At 49.1% G+C, this 17,103-nt stretch overlaps 1 protein-coding gene across 1 annotated transcript in view; it reads right to left on the bottom strand.

Annotated features, from left to right (window-relative positions):
* Positions 1-753: 753 nt before the first annotated feature.
* KDM4B (lysine demethylase 4B) overlaps positions 754-17,103 on the bottom strand; it is a 211,953-nt gene continuing 195,603 nt past the window's right edge. The window contains exons 14-21 of the mRNA XM_060232874.1: positions 14,309-14,385; positions 13,906-13,961; positions 12,206-12,314; positions 5,164-5,349; positions 4,915-5,079; positions 3,134-3,253; positions 2,710-2,802; positions 754-1,326 (exon numbers count right to left, since the gene is read on the bottom strand). Coding sequence (XP_060088857.1) covers positions 1,240-1,326; positions 2,710-2,802; positions 3,134-3,253; positions 4,915-5,079; positions 5,164-5,349; positions 12,206-12,314; positions 13,906-13,961; positions 14,309-14,385 — 893 coding nt within the window. The 3' untranslated portion in view covers positions 754-1,239. The remainder of the gene's footprint in view (positions 1,327-2,709; positions 2,803-3,133; positions 3,254-4,914; positions 5,080-5,163; positions 5,350-12,205; positions 12,315-13,905; positions 13,962-14,308; positions 14,386-17,103) is intronic.

The raw sequence follows: 17,103 nt of genomic DNA, 5'->3' as shown, positions 1-17,103 counted from the left end.
CAGGTATATTGGCCTCTGCAATCATGAAGGGTCAAGAAATAAGCAGAATGTAGTTGCCAACAGGGCAAGGGGGCTCCCAGGAATTTTGCCACACTGCACCTGCTGGGATGAGGGCTGTTCCCCCCCACCCCGGTTGGAACAACTCATTTGATCCCCCTCCTCTCTCTTGCCTGCCAAGGGGGGCTCATTTGAAGGGCACTTCCTAAATCCAGGCTTCCAGGAGGGAAAGACATCTCCTCAGGTGAGGTACGAAGGACAAGCGTGTGTCTTTGCACTCACCTGCCTCCTGCACCTTTCCTTTTATAAAAAGGTAACCCTGAATCCCACCTGGGAACACAAAGGGGGTCTCATTTATTCTACGGCACTGCAGCCAAGAGGGTTTGCCTTTTCTCCGTGTGTGCTCTCCATGCAGACTTCTGCCCCCAGAAGAGGCATTTCAGCCAGCTCCTCCCCAGCTCCCCAGCATGGCCACAGACCTTTGGAGAGCGAAAAGTCACTTGCCTCAAAGCAATGCACTGGGGGGGGGGGGGGGTGGAACTGTGGAAACTTCATTCCCCCCTCATTGTTTGCATTTTGTTTTTATACCCAATTCCCCCCCCTTTTAGAAAATGTCATAAAGGTAGTTTTTATACACACACAAATTGCCAACCCCCCAAAGGCTGCCTCAGTAGTCAGTGAAATAGCACCTTCTCGAAAAAGGGAGAAGAAAAATATTACAAGGGAAGGAGACAGACAGAGAGACAAACAGAGGGCCACGGTTGAAAAACTGGAGCCTTTGTTGCAAATTCTGAATACTTTCCCAAGCGTTTTACCAACAAAACTAAACAAAAATAGAAGATAGACCCAATGTCTAGTGAGACATGCTCCACTAGCACATATTCTTCCAAAGTTTCTATGAACTGGGTTTTGCCCCTTCAAAAATTCCTTGCCGGGAAGAAGAGAGGCAGGCCGGAGCAAGACGCTGTCCTCTGGGGTCCGGAGCAAGAACCAGAGAAAGGAGTAAATAGCAAGTTATTGCACACAGCTGGGCTTCTCGCGCCAGAGTTTTTCCTACTTAAATCATGTTGTCGCAGGGATGTGAAAAGGCTATTTTAAAATGCTGCAGTTCTTTGTTTCTTCAAAATGGTCCATCCTGGTTTAGAACGTGGTGGTGCTTTGGGCTCCCAGCTGGAACAGAGCGTGGAGCAGGGGCTCCTTGAGGGCAAAGCAGTCACGGCTCGGCCTCCAGTCCTCGGGGTTCTAGGCTGTGCCCACCCGAGGGCGCTTGGCAGCCTTCGAGTCGTCTCCTGAGAACACGTCTTCCTGAGGAGCCCCGGTGCTGAGGGACTGCAAGGACAAGCGGGAAACCAGGTGTGAGAGCAGAGGCAAACAACACGCAGGCTGGGAGAACTTGGAAAACCTTCTCAGTAGAGAAGAAGAAATTGGATTTATATCCCATCCTATACTCTGAATCTCAGAGTCGCAGAGTGGTCACAATTTCCTTTTACCTCTCCCCAACAGACACCCTTGTGAGGTAGGTGGGACTGAGAGGGCTCTCACAGCAGCTGCCCTTTCAAGGACAACTCTGCAAGAGCTATGGCTGACCCGAGGCCATTCCAGCAGGTGCAAGGGGAGGAGTGGGGAATCAAACCCGGTTCTCCCAGGTAAGAGTCTGCGCACTTCACCACTACACCGAACTGGCTCTCAAGGGGCTGAAAACTCTTCACAACATGGGGGTAGGGGGCCAGAAAAAGCTTATCAGAACAACCCTTCCAATACCCAGTTCCCACCAGAAGAGAAAATGTTGAAGATTTCACAGCAAGCAGCAACAGCTTTAGGGCAAATAGCACCCTAGGCAGGCGCCCCTCCCAGCGTGCTCCGCTGGCCTCCCCACCGCCACGCTCCCCTTGCCCCACCCCCCAAGCTTGCCGCGACTAAAACAGAGCCCCACCGGCTTCTCCTAGCCTGCACGGTTTGTTAAAAGACGGATGGAGGCGGTATCTCCCCCCTCCTTTCCGGAAGCTTCCTCCATCTTTCTTTTACCAAAATGCGCAGGTGTGGGCTGGGAGAAGCTGGTAGGACTCTGTTTTAGTCGCTGCGAGCTTGGGGGGGGGGGAGCGGTGGCAGGGGGCCGGAGGGGGCTGGCAGTGGCAGCGGGGGAGGAAGGCAGTTGTCTTGGGCACCATGGGGGGGGGGGAGCCCAATTCGGTGCCCTTGGCTCCGGCGCCCTGGGTAATGGCCTAGTTTGCCTAGTGGGCGAGCCAGCTCTGATAGCAAGATGTTCCAAAACAGCCCATGGACAGTCTGCCGGGATGATTCAGAAAGAGTTCCTGTTCCTTCCCAAATGCCTGAGCAGCAAGTCCCACATGGCAGACTTTGGAAGGCCTTAAAGAAAAGCAACATGACCCAACCAGGGAGGACAGCTGAATGGACCCTCCACATCCAGCAGCCGAATACCACTGGATAGAATGCTGTCTATGGATGGACAACGGGGCTTTTGCCTTCGTACCTTTGCTCAGTGGTGGAGCATCTGCTTAGCATGCAGAAGGCCCCCGGTTCAATCCCCGGCATCTCCAGTTAAAAGGACAAGGCTGAGGTGATGTGAAAGCCTTCAGCCTGAGACCCTGGGGAGCTGCTGTCAGTCTGAGCAGGCAATACTGACACTGAGGGACCCCAATGGTCTGACTCAGTAAAAGGCAGTTTCATGGGCCCATGTCCTTGGACACCTACTAGGCGTGACTTTACTTTCTTGGGCAGTTCTTCCTCCAGGGTGTAGATCTTGCCCCGTTTGACCATCAGCTGGCAGCCGTCTTCAAACTCCACCTGAGAAACAGAACAAAAAGAGGCCATGGAATTTTATGACTTTGCAACTTCAGCTCAGCTTGCCGCAGCTTGTCCTGGGGTCCCCTCTCTCTGTGAAGGTCAGTCTGTCCTCCCTCAGGCAGGAGAGGGGGGATGGGAATGCCACGCGTGAAGGAGGCTCCCCAAATTCGCAGGATGGCCCTGAGTGAGAGCCCGTCTTCCCTGCACCAGCAGAGACAGAGTCTGCCCACCAGCATCAGGGATCCCCACCCGAGGGAGAGTCACCAGCCCCACTCTCCAGGGCGGAGGTGGCCACAGGGACACCTGGCAGGTATGCTGCAGAGGCTCTCACCTGGAAGATCTGGCTGATCTGGGCACCAATGAATTTTGCCTGGCAAGCGACGCTGTCAGTCCACTGCAGCTGAACCACCTCCCCTTCAGCAGGAGGGCCCATCTTGAGGCAGTCTCTGCTCTGAAGACAGGGCCAGAGAGAAAGGTGGAAAGATTGGAGCAGGACACCAAATGGACACTCTTTCAGCACACACAATATACTTTCTGAGAGAAGAGACCTCACCCAATTACCCCCCAGCTTCCATAAGAAGGATGCATCAAGACTCGGTCATCTAGTTGGGGAGAGGGGGGAGAGCAGTATGCAAAAGTTTAGGGGGAAATGAGGTTTTTGGATGACCTCTTTTTCGGTTTCTCAACATGGATTCTTCTCTCCCGCAGATAGCAAGGTGCGTGTGCTAAGGCAGAGCAAGATGCAGCCATCTCTAGCATTCGACACTGTTATGTTCCATAAATATGGTGAAAAGTACGATTTTGTTACAGCTGTAAAATAAGTTTTGTAAAAGAAGTCCTGAACCTCCTGGATGAAGGGCAGTATATCTCTGAGTCCCACTCCACTTGTTTCCTTCTCCACTTCCCTTCAGTGGTTTCCCTACCAGGTCTATGAGCATATGTATAGATGTGATCTAGCAGGCCACTGAACTGGCTCCCTGCAACTTCCAGAGAGCAGAAAAATACACTTTTAAAACTCAGGGGGTGGGGTTGTCCACAGTTTGCATGAGAAGGTGAGCTTGGACCCCCTTTTTGCCAGGTTACCCAACAAAGGACCCACAAGCAGAACAAAAGCAAGCACAATTAGCAGCCTCAGGGAACCCAGAGAGTGGTGACAGGCAGCTCCCTCAGTGGTAGATCCAGGGGCGCAGCCAGCCAGTGCTTGCCAAGGCTTCTCTCACCCCTGCACCTCCCCCCTCCCACAGAGAGGCTGCTTCCTTCCTCTATTTATGTTCTTCCTAATGGCAAATTGCAGGCTGTTGCTTCCTCCTGGGAAGGAGGCTTCCTCTTGCATTCTGTAACCGTAAAGGAACGAGGAAGGATGGCCCTGCAGAAATAATATTAATCCATGCATGCCCATGCATGCGTGCACATTTGCACTGTGGTATCTGATGAAAGGAACATTGACTCTTGAAACCCAGAACATATGATTGACACAGAAAATAAACGTGCACACACATGAACACACCCAGGAAGTGTGTGTGTGTGTGAGAGAGCACGTGACAAGAAGAAGAGTAAAGCGTATTTTCAGTTTTAATTGAGGAATGTACACACAGGGCATGTCCCCCACCCAAATGTTACCAGTATCAAAGGTTTGGGATAGTTTGCTCTTAACATTCTGCGACAAGAACAGGAAGGGAAGCAACCGTCCTGAGTCTGGAGCAGAAGTCCCCAACCTGGTGCTCGTACCCCTGGTGCCCCCCAAGTGTTTTTAGAGAATGGGTGGGGCCCTTGCCCAGAGGGAGATCTGATTGTCTCTGCAGAGCGAAATAACTTTGGTTCAGCAGCAGTTGCCACCAATGTTTGTTTTATTCTCTCTCACTCCTCTTCCCCAGTGTCTTTTTTAAACGACCCCTCTTGTCTCCTGCTCTTGCACTTTCTCTGTGCGACTGGTTCCACCTCCTCCAGCAGCCATCTTGCAGCTGGGCCCACCACCCTGTGTCAGGATTCCAAAGGTGCCAACCGGCCTGCTCTAGAGCAAAAGCAGGCCTTGCAGTTCTAATAAAAAGAAGAGCAGGAACAAGGGGATGCCCACGAGGCCTACCCAAGAGGGGAGGCTCCCATGATACTTACAATGATGCTGTCTGGATAAACATTGTCGCTGTAAGATCCATCCTCAAAATTGACTTCATAGAAGGTCTGCGTTGTTGTGCCAATCACTTTACACCGGTAGTAGAGCCCGTTCCGGTTCTTCGTGATCACTGTCTGACCCAGGGACACCTCTCTGGAAAATGGTATCTACAAAAGAAGGACATAAAATTGGCACGCTTTTTCCTAGAGGGGAATGAGAAGGAAAAGGGCAGGAGGCAAGATGACACCTACGATGTTACTGGCTGCCTTGTGTTTGAAGCAGGTGACAGACACGACGTATGGCCAGTCGTCTGGTTCTATGGGCACTCCGGCAGCATGGGCACAGGTGACGTGGAAGGAGGTGGAGCAATGCTCATAGGAGCACTGGATGCAGGCACCAGACACCTTCTTCATCCGCTTCCGGCAGTACATGCATTTCTGGGAAAGAACATGGGCCTGTGTTAGTAAGTGCTGGAGAATCAAGTGCCCTATGAGAAATGGGCAATTTTCATTCCAGGATTCTGCTGGTCTGCCGCTGCAATATAAATAACGCATTCATTCATTCATTCATTCATTCATTCATTCATTCATTCATTCATTCATTCATTCATTCCAGGACCTCCCTTAAAGCTTGCCAGTTCCCAGAGGATACTACGCAGAACCTTTGGAAGGCACATTCAGTGCCAGCAGCTGGGAATATTAGTCATGGAACCTCCTGGATGAAGGGCAGTATAGCCCTGAGCCCCAGATGCTGGAAGCAAAGAGAGAAAGCCATTCTTCCGGGGGGTGCCAGGGGCATGTCATTAGGTTTGAGGAAACCTGGGGCTGATTCCAAACTACCTCCAATGTTTGCTGCAGCTTCAGCACTCCTCACGTTCTTGCCTGGGAATGAAGAGCGCATCAGAGGCCTTCCAGACCAATTAAAGAGGTGTGTTTGGTGGGTACACACCAAGGCCTTTTCTGTGGCAGCCCCACAATTATGAAACAACCTCCCCAGAGCGATGTGCCTGGACCCTCAGTGTCAGTCTTTGGGAGGCAGCTGAAGACAGCTTTCTTTCTTTAGGACTGCATTTGATTATTTCAGTTTTTATTATTGGCAGTCCTGGTTGGACTTTTTATGGGTTTTATAATTGTTGTTTTCATTGTGGTTTTAATAATGTTTTACTTATATTGTATACCTTGAGTTCTACAAGGGAAAAAGGCTGCTAATAAATGTTTAAAACAAACAACAACAACAAACAAATAAATGTAGGTTCCCATCTCCAGGCAACCATTTTTTGAAGGTTGGGAGGGACCCAAACGGAGCACATTCGCTGGGGGCATTTCCCAGATGGAGGGCAATTTTTGACTCTCATCTTGGCTCTGGTTGCTAGTGCACTGTTCTAAAGGACAACAGGCACTGATTTGTAATCAGTGACCACATAACCAAAACCTGCACTACTGTACAGAAGCATGAATTTAAACGCTTGTGCTCCTGTTGTTATCATGCAGCTCCAGGCAACACAGCAGAAGAGCAGCAGGCTTTGGGGCCTGCTACTGAGGGTGGGGAAGCCTGAGGCGGAGTGGAATCAACACACGCATTTTAAATATCTCCATCCAGACTTTCCTCGTTGTACTGTGGAGCACCAATGACCACCCCAACTGGAGACAGGTGGGCAAGGAGTTCGTCTCCCCACCACACACACCTCATATGATGCTCGTGTTGCTCCTGATTAGTGAGATTAGAGTAGATAATTAATATCCAACAGGAGATGAAATAGCTTTGGTTTGGGATGGCTCATCTCTAAGAGATGCAGGGGGATAGCGGTTATTGCTCTAGAGGGAAGTGGATTTGGACTGGCCACTGAGAGGGTGACAAACAATACTGACTGCCTGACAAGATCCAGAGGCCGCAGGAGGAAGGCCTGACTTGTCTGAGGAATTATAAATGCTTTTATGCAAATGCTAGAAGTGTCCGAGGTAGAATGGGGAAGCTGGAATGCTTCGTGTCAGAGGAGAACATAGAGATCTGGAGGCATTTTGGAAGCTTGGTGGGATGAGGATAATCCATGGGATACTGTGATTGCTGGATATAAATTATATCAGAAGGATAGGGAGGAAAGGGCTGGAGATGGAGTGGCTCTTTCTCTTAGAAACGGTATGCAGTCTGGTAAAACTGATAATCTAAAATAGATTAGTTTACAGAAATGCTGGCTGGAAATAGTGGGCCCAAAAGGAAGTTTAACTCTGGGAGTTTATTGACCACCCGATCAAATGTTAGAGAATGACTGAAAAACAGCAAAAGAATTAAGGAAAACAACCCAAGCCCTGGAGGAGTAAATCAGACTAGTGATGTCCCATTTCCCATCATTCATGGAGCCACTCTGTCTTGTCCACTATGCAACCCCAACACACAACAAACATTCTGGGACGCGTTCTAGGGCAGACAGTCAAGTTAACGTGAGCAATGGTCAACATCTTCACTATCGGGTCACGCACACCAGACACACTGCAAGGAAAGACCTCTAAGGAAGGCCAGGTTGTCTTATAGGAAGAGATGCTCTCTCATGTAGTCCCAAACAACTAATCCATCACCTCATGTGACCCAAGCTAATGTGCTGAATCACAAATTAAGAGCGGGAGAAATATTCTGAGCATCTTCAGCAACCAGCCCAGCAAAACAGAATGTTATTAAAGAAGGGAGGAAGATTATAAAAGAAATCTGACAGAGGTGTGAAAAGTGCCATGCACCCCCCCCCCCCAAAGAAACAGAAACCCATGGGCACGCCAAGGAATCACATTACCGTCATTACCCAGAGTAAGAAATGGGCTGTCTACCAGGTGACGAATGCCACAATTCATGTACTCCACCAGAGGGGATGACAGCTAATTATTCTGAAACCCTGCACCATAAATAATTTACAGATGTGGGCCCTGTAAAATCCCATTAATCAGGAGCCACACCAGCACTGCTCTCCGTAACAAAGTGGTGCCCCAGCGCAAGGCGAGGGGGGCTTGGACTGAGGAGAAGAGATGGGAATGGCCTCGATCCCTCTGTTCTTCCACCCATTGCCTCTATTCACCCAAGTCATCTGATGGGGATCTGCCTAAATAAATGAAAACTGTGGGGTGGGCAAGCAGCCTAGGGCAACGGAGGTGTTGTGAGGGCCCTGAGGATGGTGTGGGTAGACTTGGACGAAAACAGCCCTCCACAAAGGGAACCCAAATCTTGTGTTTTGGAAAGCAGATTTCTTGGAATTGGGAGTAAGCAGTGAAGTGGCCAAGTCTGCAGATGACACTAAATTGTTCAGGGTGGTGAGAACCAGAGAGGATTGTGAAGCACTCCAAAGGGATCTGTTGAGGCTGGGTGAGTGGGCGTCAACATGGCAGATGAGGTTCAATGTGGCCAAGTGCAAAGTAATGTACATTGGGGCCAAGAATCCCAGCTACAAATACAAGTTGATGGGGTGTGAACTGGCAGAGACTAACCAAGAGAGAGATCTTGGAGTCGTGGTAGATAACTCAGTGAAAATGTCAAGACAGTGTGAGATTGCAATAAAAAAGGCCAACGCCATGCTGGGAATTATTAGGAAGGAAACTGAAAACAAATCAGCCAGTATCATAATGCCCATGTATAAATCGATGGTGCGGTCTCATTCGGAGTACTGTGTGCAATTCTGGTCACCACACCTCAAAAAGGATATTATAGCATTGGAAAAAGTGCAGAAAAGGGCAACTAGAATGATTAAAGGTTTGGAACACTTTCCCGATGAAGAAAAGTTAAAACGCTTGGGGCTCTTTAGCTTGCAGAAATGTCAACTGCGGGGTGACATGATAGAGATTTACAAGATTATGCATGGGATGGAGAAAGAAGTCCTTTTCTCCCTTTCTCACAATACAAGAACTCGTGGGCATTCAATGAAATTGCTGAGCAGTCAGGTTAGAACGGATAAAAGGAAGTCCTTCTTCACCCAAAGGGTGATTAACATGTGGAATTCACTGCCACGGGAGGTGGTGGCGGCTATAAGCATAGTCAGCTTCAAGAGGCGATTGGATAAAAATATGGAGCAGAGGTCCATCAGCGGCTATTAGCCACTGTGTGTGTGTATATTTTGGCCACTGTGTGATATAGAGTGTTGGACTGGAGGGCCATTGGCCGGATCCAACAGGGCTTCTCTTATGTTCTTATGTGACACAGAGTGTTGGACTGGATGGGCCATTGGCCTGGTCCAACATAGCTTCTCTTATGTTCTTATGTACCAAGCAAAATGAGGAAGAGCTGTACACGAATCTGTTGGGCCACGAGATTCTGCTTTCTGCCTACAGCACTGAAGCCCTGCCCCCAAAGCACAGCAAGGCCTCCTGGCTCTCTTGAGTTCCACTCGCGCCTTCCAAGCCACAAAACCCAGAAGGAAGAGAGAGGCGTCCAGGAGGTCCAGTGCCAAATGCACAGAGCCTGGCTTCAGCAGCCAAGATGGAAGGCGGGATTGGGAGCAAAGGGGCCAGGCCTTGGACAAACCTCTCGCTCTCAGCCTTTAAGCAACAGGCCCAGGGCAGCACTTATCAGGAGACTCACCCCAACAAGGCTCATCCCTCCTCCAATGCCAGCGTGGTATAGCCGTTGCAGCAGGGTGCATTTTTTATAAAGTGGGCGGGGTCAGGTGGGGCTTCTGAAGCACTGATTGGCTGGGTGTTTTTTTAAAAAATACTGCTTTGGCAGCAGCTGCCTCCACAGCACATGGGCCTTCATTGTGTCACTGAAGAGAAGCCTTGGCAGCCATTCTGTGACCGGCTCCACCTCCCGTGGCAGCCATTTTGTGGCTGCTCCAACCATACTGTGCCAGACTTCTAAAGGCACCCACAGGTTCAAAAAGGTTGGGGACCGAATCAGAAACAGGAAGAACCCCAGATCAAATCTTTCTCTGCCTTAGGTCTGTCATTCCCTTTCTTAGCCTACTTTGTAAGAGCTGCTGACAGGATAAAATGGAATATAAGGGACACAATGTACTCATTCCTGGCGCTTCCCCCATCCCCCAAAATACAAAACAGCTTACAATCTCCTTCCCTTCCTCTTCCTACAACAGTCACCTTGTGAAGCACATGGGGCTGAGAGAATTCGGAGAGAACTGTGACTGGCCCAAGGTAACCCAGCAAGCTTCATGTGAAGGAGCAAGGGAATCAGGCCCGGCCTTTCCAGATTAGAGTCTGCTGCTCTTAACCATGACACCACGCTGTCTCTCTTAACCACTGCAACATGCTGCGAGACCTCTCTTTGTTCTTGCCTTCCGCCCAAAGAGGCCCCCATCATTTCCTCTCTGTTCAAAGAAAGCCTGGCCATTCCACAGCCCTGCCAGGCAGGGGCCCCCACGGGTGTCCTAGAAGGCCACCTACTGCTGAGGAGTTACAGCAAAAATGAGCAGCATCCTTCAGGGTGGCGGTGGTGGTGTTTCTCTTTTTTTAACTAGTTAGCTGCAGCAGGAGGTCCATCTGCCGCAAGAGCCTGGCTGGCTTCTCTCTTCCCACCAAGAGACTAATTCAAACCTGGTCTATTTAGCCCACTCCAGATTTCGCTGCAAAAAAGCTCATTTCTCTGTACAGCTGGAAGAGCCGCAATCAGAAGCAGGGGAAGAGATGTGATTTTGCAAATGAGGGCAGTGGAGAAAGAGAGAGGGGGGGATAGAAGGCCAGGTTAGGAGCATTTCCCAGCCCTCTTTTGCTTCCGCCATCCATGGAAAGGAAAGAGGGCAGAGACCTTTCCCTTCCTCTTTGAGTCCTTCAAAGCCACCCTGATGGAAGGCTATACTGCAATAGCGACAAATTACCATGTGATGGGTTGGAGCGGCTGGCCCACCCCGACGATCCACTCTTCCCTCAGTGGTCCAATCCAGGGCTCTTCCAACTCTCTCCCAACCCATTTGATCCAAGCAGCAGCCTCCCCAGGTTCACTCCACTGGCCTTTCTGAGATCCTCACTTTGCATCCAGGGAATGCTTTCTGCTCCTGCCAAAAGCTTGTCAGAGTCAGATCCAGAGACCTGGCTTTAATTGGTGTCTTAATCCCCATCCCTCAGGTGGTGGAAAGGGCCATCAAGTTCCAGCTGACTCTCATGGGGAGAGGTGGTTTGTCCGAGCCTGCCCCTGCGTTGCTGCTCTGCGCTTCCTCAATGGTCTCCCATCCACGCACTGACCAGGGTCGACCCTGCTTAGCTTCTGAAATCTGGCAAGATCAGGCTTGCCTGAGCCCTCCAAGTTGCGAGGCAAATCATTCCTGTCTCTTGTCTCCCTGTTCTGACTGCTCAGCTGCTGCCAGACAAGTTTCTACATCTGCCTTCAGCACCTGCCCACATCCTTCCACCGTGTCCTCCTCTGCTCTTGCCACTGTTTGCCGGAAGATGGCCTCTTTTTGCACTCAAACACTGCCTCAATCTTCAACAGCCAAGTTCCCTTGCCCTTTTTAAAGTTCTGTGTCTGTATGGTTTGGTGCAGTGGTTAAATGCGTGGACTCTTATCTGGAAGAACTGGGGTTGATTCCCCACTCCTCCACTTGCAGCTGCTGGAATGGTCTTGGGTCAGCCAGAGCTCTGGCAGAGGTTGTCCTTGAAAGGGCAGCTGCTGTGAGAGCCCTCTCCAGCCCCACCCACCTCACAGTGTCTGTTGTGGGGGGAGAAGATATAGGTGATTGTAAGCCGCTCTGATTTTCTGATTCAGACAGAAGGGCGGGGTATAAATCTGCAGTCTTCTTCTTCTTTTGCAGTGTATAGTTCCTGATAGCCACCCCTTTCAGAGCAGTAATGTCCAGAAACCTATTCCAAGTTTTTAAAAAAATTCCAAACTCCAAGTGGGAAGAAACATCCCTAGCTCTGCTCCAGCCACCACTCAGACCTGCCAGGCAAGAGAGAGAGAGAAAAGACAGGGCCAACCTGCAAGGCTTCTTGGCAGCCACAAAGGACTTAACAGATTTCTCCGGGGAGGCCCATTAAGCAGTACAAGCAAGCCCCATGTAAAAAAAGGATTTTTAATTCGCTCTTACAAGCGTGGGTAATGAAGAGGATGGTGCGCTGGAAATGTCAGGTTATCCATAAAGGAACCATCTCCCCACAATTTATCGCTTGTGTATCAATGCACGGCTGTCACTCTGCCTGAATAATAAGCCTTTGCTAGCTCCACCGCCTGGCCGCCCCCCCGCACAACGGAGGGAGAAGCCTCTGGGCCACGCGGCAGAGCCCCTCCTCCTCTCCACACCAGGGCTTGAAGCTGCAGCTCCCATCTCTGGGCCGCCTTTCCACAGCCAGCCCCCTCCAGGCAAGAGACTCTTACCAGTTTCCATCTTTGCTCAGGAATCGCAGTGATATCAACAGGGTGGCGCTCGATGATGTTGAGGAAACGGGCCTCTGGGATGGCGATGGCGCAGATCACGTGGACCCACCTGGGAAAGGCCAGAACGCACACATGAATTTTAAAATAGCCACCCCCCCTCCCGTACTACCCACATGGCTGTCCTACCTCCAATCTACCCTCACGCAGGTGAAGGGGAAAGGAATAGGGTTCAAGGGCAGCCAAACCACACTTCACTAAACTATACACTACACTAAACTACACTAAACTAGAGAGCCAGTTTGGTGCAGTGGTTAAATGCGTGGACTCTTATCTGGGAGAACCAGGTTTGATTCCCCACTCCTCCACTTGCAGCTGCTGGAATGGCCTTGGGTCAGCCAGAGCTCTTATAGGAGTTGTCCTTGAAAGGGCAGCTGCTGTGAGAGCCCTCTAAGCCCCACCCACCTCACAGGGTGTGGGGGGAGAAGATATAGGAGATTGTAAGCCGCTCTGAGTCTCTGATTCAGACAGAAGGGCGAGGTATAAATTTGCAATTCTTCTTCTTCTATATGGGGTCAGCTGGTAATTTTTTAAAAACACAGCCAGATCAAGCAAGAAGCTTAGCAAAGAAAATCCAAACATCACAAAAGCATCCCATAAAACCCAAATGGATTCCAGTATCGTAAAACCAGCAAACAGACCTCCCAAGTGTCAAAGAGAATGGGGCCAGGGCACCCAGTGAGGCAACAATATCAGTGGGATCTTCAGGGTCTTGTTGCCAATGGCTACGGAAAGGAACAGGTGGTCACAACACAAGCGTGGCAGGTGGTTATAATGGACTTAGTGGATGAGCAGCTGTGTTCGTCTGTACTAGCATTGCAAAATTCCAGCAGCACTTTAGAGATCAACACAATTTTCCAGAGGATGAGATGTTATGAGTCGGATACAAACAAGAATGAAGATTCATCAGACTTCAGTGTCAGAACTTGTAACTATCCTGTATGCTGAGCCTGCGGACATTGGCATAACCGACTCCATATTGTAAATGCTTACTAACCCCATGTCCTTGTAACTGTGCTTGCTAACCAAACGCTTTTACACTTCAAACAAACTGTAACTACTGAAGGGTGACTGATAGCCTCTGGAAAACATCTGCAGGTGCCCTTTGAAGCCAGCCTGCCAGGACAACACAGCAGGGCTTCTTCCTCCGCTTTGGAGATAAGGGGCCCTGGGAACAGACAACTGTCTCTTAGAGTGTGAGAAATGATTTTATTGTTTTTGTTACAACCGCATAAAGAATGTAGCAATCACTGTACTAGTTATCAGAGTCAACTTGTATCTCTCCCGAACACAGTTCTCAATAAACGTCTTATACTTTTGAAACAAAGTAATGAGTCTCGTTTGAAGTTCTCCAAGTTCTGACATTCAGTTGCACTTGTGTTTGACAAAATGAGCTTTGCCTCACAAAAGCCCACCCCCCGCCCCTGGAAAATTGTGTCAGTCTTCTAAGGCGCTAATTGGCTTCAATTCTGCTTAGTGGATACAGCAGCACTGCACAGCATGCACTCAAGTGGGCATCAGGTGCTGAATGTGGCCAGAGTTGATTCCTCCCTGTGGCCTTTGCAGAAGCAGGTTCTGCATCACCCCCAGGAGATCAGCAACTGTAACACATGCAGTGACTTGTATGGGTTGGCCCCATTTACCTTCCATCTGTGGTCCTCTGCAGGGCTCCTCCCCTGCGGTTACAGAGACAGCAATCCTAGAAACAGAAAAATGGAAACTGATGAGCAGAAACCCTAACCCTATTCCGGGGCAGCCCCTATCCAGCTTCCTATCCATAAGCATAATTCTAAGTTAAAGTTTTTCATCTTCTTGGAACCCTGGCCCCCTAACGTGAGCAGGAACTTCATGAGGCTAGAAGTAGAAGCATTCCCCTTCTTTGAATGAAAAATGAAATTCTGGGGATGCTCCCTCAATCCACATACTTATCAATCCAGACTGCTCCCTGAAAGCTCTCTCAGCCCTGCCTCAAGAGAAAGGCAAGTAGCACCCCACCGCCTCTCTGGTGCTCCTCTCCCTGGCTACCAGGAGACCTCTCCTGCTTACCACAGCCATGGCGTTGGCAGAACACCGGGAACAGGTCCAGCCTTCATTGACTAGGTCAGGGTGTATCCCATAGCAACCTGCAACAAATCAGAATGCTGTGATTTCAAAAGGAGGGGGGGGGAGAGAGACCGAAGAATCTAGGTGCATATTTCATTCATTGAGGAGCAAAAATGATGCCACTGGCATTACTGGAGAAAGCCATCTTTGTAAAATGAGAGCTTGAGAGAGAGAGAGAGAGAGTGAACAAACAGCAATCTCCTGTTCGGAGAGTTAAGATAATGAAATTATCTGTGTTTCTAGCTTGCTCATCCTTAACACAGCTATGAATAATGCAATGAATAAAAACCAAGATGCATCCCTCCTTGCGTTAGAAGAACGAAACATCAAGGCCTTTGTATCCCCAATTCTTTTCAAAACAGAAACTTTTTAGGCAACGTACTTGGCGACTGCTCAGATTAGAGAGCTCCTGAAGTCGCGTAAGAGTAGGATCCTCAACTCACACCCCTTTGCTGTTTTCATGGGCCAACGGGAAGAGGCAGGCTTCATTTCAACATAGCGTTGACAAAGAGAGAACTTGCACATTCTCCTCTCTGGGGAAGGTGTTAGCAGCAGGGGCAGCCAGCATGGTGGAATGGTTAAAGTGCTGATCTGAATCCCTGCACAGGAGCCAGGGAGAATTATGGGAGCCACTTGGGGCCGTCTAATCCAACCCTGCCTAAAGCATCCCTGACCAGGGTTCGTCCAGCGGCTGCTTGAAGACTGCCAGCGAGAGGGAGCTCACCGGGACTGTCATCCTCCCAGTCTAGCATCCTCCTTCCAAGTAGGAGGCCATCCAGAGACCTGACAAGCAAGGGCATCTGTTCCCAGCACCCAGGTATTCTGCTTCTGAACATGAACATTGTGTTTCAGCTGTCATGGATTCTAACCATGGACAGGCATCTGACATGGATCTGTCTTTTCCCCTTGTAATAGGAACAAAAAGGGTCCTTTCTGGATCACTTCCACTAGTCCACTGCACCATTTCCAACAGCAAACTAGCCAGATCTCTCTAGGTATCATGCATGGGACGATGGCTCAGTGGTAGAGCATCTGCTTGGTAAGCAGAAGGTCCCAGGTTCAATCCCTGGCATCTCCAAAAAAGGGTCCAGGCAAAGAGGTGTGAAAAACCTCAGCTGGAGACCCTGGAGAGCCGCTGCCAGTCTGAGAAGACAATACTGACTCTGATGGACCGAGGGGGGTCTGATTCAGTATAAGGCAGCTTCATATGTTCATATGTTCATTGCCTTGAAACAACAGGCCAAAGCTTCATCTGCAGACTTCTTAGTCCAGCAGCGTCGAGTCATCCCATACCTAAGACCCTCTGCAAGCATGTGACAAAGAGGACGGAGGCAGGAAGAAGAGTCAAGTCTTCTGAGCCTGCTATGCTCAGCAAATCCTCTTATTCGTGGCCTCCATGAAGAATCATTTCTTAGGGTGAGATGCAATACGCAAGGATTACTCACAGAACCAATAAAAACCAAGAAGGGTGTAAGACAGGGTTGTCTTTTGGCCCCATCTTACTTCATTATTACATCCGTGATATGGTGGAACATATGATATTAAATTACACCCCCCAAACCTGGCTCTTCGCCACCTTTCAGTACTGCTATATGCAGATGACGTGGTACTGTTATCTAGAACATCTATTGGGTTGCGGAGGGCATTAGACAGCTTTGTTAAGTATTGTGAAAATGAACGTTTGGTAATAAATTTTGAAAAAACAAAAGTGATGGCATTTGGTAAAAAAGCCAAGAAGAGGTATTGGACTATGAAAGGGGAGAAAATAGAACAAGTAACAAAATTTACTTATTTGGGAATGGTAATTCAGGATACAGGCACCTATACTGAACATTGTAATATGAGGGTGGAGAAAGCGGAGAAATCAATGTATGCTATCCTGAGATTTTTTCGTTCTAAGGGGGGCTTTTATGTTCCGGCAGCACTGAAACTGTTCCAATATAAAGTTTTAACACAACTGCTCTATGGTATTAACCTGGGCATTTTGGCTAAAAAATTACAGGCTCTTGAGAAAGTGCAATCTAAGTTTCTCCGTAACATCTTGAGGCTCCCGCCAGGTGTGCCAAATGCCTTTTTGCGACTAGAAACTGGGCAAAGGAGAATTGAGGCCAGAATTATGTTATCTTCGGCATACCAATGGCTAAGAATCTATACAAACAAAAAAGGCCTCTTTCCTCTAATAATTCAAGACCTCTATAGGCCAAGGTGGCTGCAATTGGTTGAAAGCAATTTGGAAAGTATAGGATTCTCACTTGAAAACCTCTTGACGCAAAGCAAAAAGTATTATCAAACAAAGGGATAGAGAGACCAAGGGATCTAGAACAGGCCCCTTCTTTTTTGGCATCTACTGAGACCAAATATGTTATGAGGATGGCCAAGTACTTTTCTTATTTGGAGGTATCAGCTCACAGAAGAGCCTTTACATTGGCTCAATGCGCAGCTATGCCCTCAAAAGTGTTAGAAGAGAAATATAGAAAAGTTCCATACGAAGATCGACACTATTCTTGTGCTACGGGAGAGGTGGAGTCGATGACTCATATGTTTTTTCGATGCCCATTCCACCAAGCATATAGGGACAGGTTTGTTTCCCCGTTTGTAATCAAACCAATAGTAGATGTGGACAGGGCATGTTTGGAGAAACTTTTGGTGGATGCAAGTCCATCTATCTCTAGACAGATAGCTAAATTCTGCCATTACCTTGTGAAGTTCCATACTAAGAAACAAGAAATTGTAGGTTT

Source organism: Heteronotia binoei, chromosome 2, assembly GCF_032191835.1.
Source record: "Heteronotia binoei isolate CCM8104 ecotype False Entrance Well chromosome 2, APGP_CSIRO_Hbin_v1, whole genome shotgun sequence".
Lineage (NCBI taxonomy): Eukaryota > Metazoa > Chordata > Lepidosauria > Squamata > Gekkonidae > Heteronotia > Heteronotia binoei.
This window is presented reverse-complemented; position numbering and strand designations above follow the sequence as displayed.